Below are 5,903 nucleotides of genomic sequence, written 5' to 3'. Positions count from 1 at the left end.
CGACAAGTCAGTAATATCCATATGTCCTTAATTTATATATTTACTAACCAGGTTCATAATTTCAAACAACATAAATCTTTTATTTATCGAGAAAAAAAAAACACGCTAAATAAATATAAGCCTCATTAACAATCAGTTAACCCTTATTTTGATAAATAATTACATAAAAAAAAACACCAGCGTTTCTCTATAGCACGGGATATTTTTATTGTGTTTATTAATTCATTTGCGGACTTACAACGCTAGAATCCGGGTTTCGATACCTGTGGTGGGCAGAGCACAGATAGCTCATTGTGTAGCTTTATGCTTAATTACAAACAGACAAACAAACAAACTCACCTGCCAGAACCATGCCCTGACGAAGACACTTTTGGAAGCGACAGTACTGACACCTATTTCTCTGGGCCTTCGTGATTTCACAATTCCCATCTGCTACGCACGTGTAAACTCGTTTGTTCTGTACTGTGCGTTTGAAAAAACCTTTGCACCTACAATTCAGATAAATAGGAGTTTGAGCGAATTCGGTAAACCGACACGCACGTGCTACAAAATTGGTGTTACGAAACACACACACACACAAAAAAAAACATTTTTAAACAAGAATTATGACTGAGTCTTTAAGTGTTTTGGTTTGAGTGTATCTTCAGTCCAGAATCAAAATATTTTCATAACGTGTTGAGAAAACAGCACATATATGTGTGTGTGCGCGCGCGCGCGCGCATAAAACAACGCATGTGAATATTATTTAATATATAAACATCTCGATACTGATAATTAATTGATATCATTTATTTTAATTCTGTTATAAAGCGGATGCAAAACAACCTTAAATACACTGTTGTTTTGTTAAATACTGATAGAATACTAACAGTTGTAAAAAGCGACTATATAAAAAAAACATTAACGAAAACAAATGACTTGATCAGATATTTCAGTAATACTTGTTAAGTTTGCATGTTGTTATTTTTTTTGAAACCTGGAAATTTGCTTTTGTTCGATATACCGTTTAGCCTGTCCTGTTTTGTCACGAATAAAATACTCGTCTCAGTTGTAAAGACAAATGAATCAACCAATCACAGTTGTTAAAACAAATGAACCAACCAATCTAGGTTGTCAAGACAAATGAATTAGCCAATCTCAATTGTGAAGACAAATGAACCAATCAATTTCAGTTGTCAAGACAAATGAACCAATTAAACTCGGTTGTCAAGGCACATGAACCAGCCAATCTCAGTTGTCAAGGCAAATGAATCAACCAATCTCGGTTGTCAAGACAAATGAATTAGCCAATCTCAATTGTGAAGACAAATGAACCAGCCAATCCCAATTGTCGAGGCAAATGAAACTAGCCAATTTAATATACACGTATATTACTACGATTACAAAACATTTGTTCATTAACCTTTGTGGTGAGAAACCAAAGTTGACATCTTAGGTTATCTTGAATGAGAAAGATATAAACATGTTCACAAATACTATTCGATTTCAAACATTCGAAACAACATCAACACTTACTTGATATGTTACACGACTTTTCTGATTTAAGGTGTTTTTAAATCCAAAGTTTCAAATTAATTTCTCCCTAATTTACTTACTTGACGATAAACAAGGTAAATTAGGGGCCGAGCATGTGGTTAGCGTACTGCACTATAGATCTGCAGGTCCATTTGGGGCCGTGGGTGCGTTATAGTGATAACGGTCAAAACCCACAATTCGGTCAGACAGGAGTAGCCCAGCAATTTATTTTCTGTTCCCATTTCACCGTTTTGGCCAAAATAAAACATGATTTAAAAAAATCAGGGGCTAGATATAGTACCTTCGCAGGCCGGGTCCGGCCCGCGGGCCGCTAATTGGCCTTCTATGTTCTAATTATTCAGCTGTTATTTTTCTTTCTTATTTTTCCTTTTAGTAGCATATGTTTACTCTAATCTGTCGATCCTGAAGTGAAATACTGGTTTAGGTTACTCTGAGATAGCGATTTTTTATGTTGGATAATATTTTGAATACAGTTATTTTAGATAAACCCAAGGTTAGATACTTGGGAGGTCAGGTTCTCTTTCCGCACAGCTTGTTGGAAGTAAATGTCATTGACATCAACGTCACGCCCTGATTAGATCAGTAATTCAGTTTTACTTCTCTCGCTAATGTAGCTACCACTGGAAATACTCTTGTGTGGGAAGGTCAATGGAGAGTAACCCTCTCTTAACCGATCTGGACTGGGCACAGAGCAAAGCCATGGCAAAAATTGTCACTCGTTTGATTCTTACATATAATTCTGGATACTGTATTGATCAGAAAAAAAAATTGGAAGAGTTTTTGGGATCTTGACATTGAACGGTGAGGTAGACAGTTTTCTTAAGGGACCAACCTAAAATATTCGGGGATGAGTAATATAAATTTTGCTTTTTAATTGAACACATTTGATAGCCTGTAGCAATGAAAATACAGTTGAAACACGATATAACCATTTCCGACTGGTGGATTATACTTTCAACCATGGGAGCGTTATAATGTGACGGTCAATCCCACTATTCGTTGGTAAAAGAGTAGCCCAAGAGTTGGCGGTGGATGGTGATGACTAGCTAGCTGCTTTCCCTCTGCTAAATTAGGGACGGCTAGCGCAGATAGCCCTCGTGTAGCTTTGTGCGAAATTGATAACAAACAATCACACTGTCCTCCTTGATAAAAGAGTTGGCGGTGGGTACTGTCGGTCAGATGCCTCCCTTCTGGTTGGCAGTTCAAAATTAGGGAAGGCGGCAGATAGCCTTATTGGCTTTGCTGTAAAATCAAACAGAGTATTTTGTTTAGAAATCATCTGATGGCCACTCCAAAAATCACAGAAACTTGTATTTAGGCTTTATAAAAACCTTCAGTTACACGGTTTACGAGATCACGAAAACAAGGTCAAGGTCATTCGGACTTTGGTTGGTTTAATTCCCGTTGGTGACGACACGTGAGATTTGAAGCTTTAACTCAAAATCGTACTGTCTTTGCCCCCCCCCCCCAGTGGCACAGCGGTATGTCTGCGGACTTACAACGCTAGAATCCGGGTTTCGATACCCGTTGTGGGCAGAGCACAGACAGCCCATTGTGTAGCTTTGTGCTTAATTACAAACAAACAAACGTACTGTCTTTAAATGCAAAGTCGGTTGCAAAGTTCGCTTATTTTAAAATAACATATTTGTGAACAAACGCAGTTTTATTTTAACAAAACAGGTTCCAAATTTTTTTGACCATCCAATGAGAACATCAATGATCTTTTAAGTTTATTAAACTTCTCCATTCAAGTGAGGAGTTACGTTACGTCTCCTAATTATTTACGTCTATTTTTTTTTTTAGTTGGAGATTATTTGTTCGTTCAAAATTTCGCGCAAAGCTACACAAGGGCATAGTCTTCCCTCATTCTTAACTGATAGATTATAGGGAAGGCAGCTAGTCAACAGCACCCACCGTCAACTCTTGGGCTTTTCTTATATGGGCGAATAATGAGATTTGACTGTCATTCTTAAAGCGCACCCACGGCCCTAAAGCGCGATTTTGCGGAAGCTAGTCGCGAACCACGAATCCTCGGGTTCACAATACGGGCACGCTAACTTCTAGGCCACTTCTGAGCCATAAAGAGATGAAATTTGATACTAGCTGTCAAATGCAGAAATTACGAAAAATTACATTTTGTTTTGTATTCCAACATGAATAAATTTCAACTATTCACTCGTTAATAAGAACACCCTACTGCATATTTCGGGGTGTAGGTGTTGTTGTTTTTCCCGTGAAATATTTCAGATATTTTTTCGAAATGATGTACATAATAATAAGGGCACTCGTGGTTCAAAAGCAGTGTCAGAAACACTGTTATTTTCAATACTTTGGCTAACGTAAGTAAGCAATGATGATAAATTTAAATGATGTCCTTCGTGGTTTCATATCCTAGACACAAAACTTACCCTTCACAGGTTATGATACCATAGTGAAGACCTGTGGCTTTATCCTCACAAATCATACACACCATTGGCTGCTCTGTTTCCTCCTCCTCGACTTCAGGACCACGAGATGTGGACGGTGTCGCTGCCATGACAGTTGGTTCCTCTTTTCGCCCGTTCCCTGATACACTGAGATTTAATGCCTGAGTGTCTGGTAACTGGGTGGGAGAAGATGGTCCTGGTTGTGGCAGTTTTTCTGACCAGGATATGAGACTGGTGCTCACCAAACTACTGCTCCGACTCCGAAATTGGGGCAACACATCCTCTCTGGAAGTGGAAGTTGATGTTGCTGTGAATGGTATCCTTTGCACATTTGTCCCGTACTGGAGATCGAAAGAAGGATAGTTTCCTATTGCAGATAACCCACTAATTGGACCAGCACTGATTCCACATTGTCCTATAGTTGGCGCACTAGAAGTTATTGGGGATGTAGGTGTTGAGGTGTACAAAGAAAGAGGGTGGGATCGCGAGGAAACTGGTCTACCTAAAAGTCCTATCCTTTCCATATTAGATACGCTATGTCGACGACTTACAGGGATTTCACTACTTATTATAGAACTTGTGCTTGTTTGCTCAGATGGCTGTAGCCCCTGAGATGGACTTGTCCAGATCACTGTTTCACCAGCACCAGAAATTGGAATATCACTCATCACTAATGGCATTTTTTGATGCGGTGCTCCTCTCAACGAAGATACACTTTGCTGCTTCACGTGGGGCCGTTCTTCATGAGCACTGAAATGACGCTTGTAGGCTTGTGCACTAGAAGGAGACCACAAATGAGGATTTAAATGGGGAAGTTCTTCTATAAAAACCCTCTGCCTGGTTGACGCGCTTAAGTCCAATCCACGCTCTTCTAAAGATTCTTTGGGTTTTTCTGACCGAACTTCTGGAGCTCCTTCTTGTGTACATTTCCCTTCATCGTGAAAAACGTTGTCTTGTGAACTACTGCTTAACATTTCTCTTTCTGAGCTAGCCGCTTGTTGAGAGGGTGACTGTACACTTTGCATCGGAGATCCTTTCACAGATTCCAGCTCTTCCTCCAGCATATTTGTATCGGGGGACCTGTTTGGATCTTCAGACTGTGTTATTAAGGATTCCTCCCCTCCTTCGCCTGATCCTAAGGGGAACTCGCTTGCAAAGTGAACCAGCTCTTCTTCCTTCAGCACAGGTTCTAAAGTGACTACACTGTCAGGTGAAGAGTTGTTCGGATCGGGGTTGGTTTCACCATCGCTGCTGCATCTCGAATCAACTTTTCGACGCTTCAGTTTGATGTTGTGAAATAAGCTCATCTTATACATCCTCTCCAGGAGAAGCGGAAACATACTTCCTGAGAGGAAAAAAAAATCAATTTAATTACAAACACTGCTTACATGAATTAAGATCTGGGATTTCAGAAAAAGAAAGGAAAATTATAGGAAGTGCTTATAGGGTGTTTTTAAGTTCACGTGACACTCGCATTCAGTCATCTGATTGATGGTCGAAGTATAAAATACCTCGGCTGGTCGGTTTTGTTTTTTAACTGGCTTCTGAAACTGCCACTTACGTCACACTGATAAACCTTGCATTATGTAAATCAGTTCACAAGTCGGTTTTTTCCTGTTACACACAGCATGGTCATTCGCCTCAGTGCTGTGACTTGGGGAGTGTAGTATAAATAACTATGCTCACCAGTCTCTATCTTTATAATTACCATATCAAAAATTTTAAAAAGAAATGTTGTTTATAATCCATAAAAGCTAAGAAGACCTTTTTTTTTAAATAGCTCATTTTTTTAAATAAACAAAGCTACTTAAATTTATTTGGAGGAAAAAAAACGGATGAGTGAATGATGAAAACATTGGTGTGGTTCGATTTTCATTCTAACCTCTCTCTTTTTTTTCTATCAGTAACAGTATTTATATTTCCTTAAACTAAATATACTCG

General features: G+C 39.0%; 1 protein-coding gene across 4 annotated transcripts in view; it reads right to left on the bottom strand.

The window, feature by feature from the left end:
• Window positions 1-5,903, bottom strand: part of LOC106459985 (hormone receptor 4-like) — an 87,348-nt gene that overhangs the window by 27,230 nt on the left and 54,215 nt on the right. For all 4 annotated transcript variants that reach the window (XM_022386579.1, XM_022386578.1, XM_022386576.1 and 1 more), the window contains exons 2-3: window positions 3,945-5,307; window positions 340-488 (exon numbers count right to left, since the gene is read on the bottom strand). In XM_022386579.1, the coding sequence (XP_022242287.1) occupies window positions 340-488; window positions 3,945-5,302 (1,507 nt within the window). In that variant the 5' untranslated portion in view covers window positions 5,303-5,307. The remainder of the gene's footprint in view (window positions 1-339; window positions 489-3,944; window positions 5,308-5,903) is intronic.

The sequence above is a fragment of the Limulus polyphemus genome, unplaced genomic scaffold (genome assembly GCF_000517525.1).
Source record: "Limulus polyphemus unplaced genomic scaffold, Limulus_polyphemus-2.1.2 Scaffold690, whole genome shotgun sequence".
In the NCBI taxonomy this organism is placed as follows: domain Eukaryota; kingdom Metazoa; phylum Arthropoda; class Merostomata; order Xiphosura; family Limulidae; genus Limulus; species Limulus polyphemus.
Note: the sequence above shows the minus strand (reverse complement) of the source record. Positions and strands in the feature narration are given on the sequence as shown.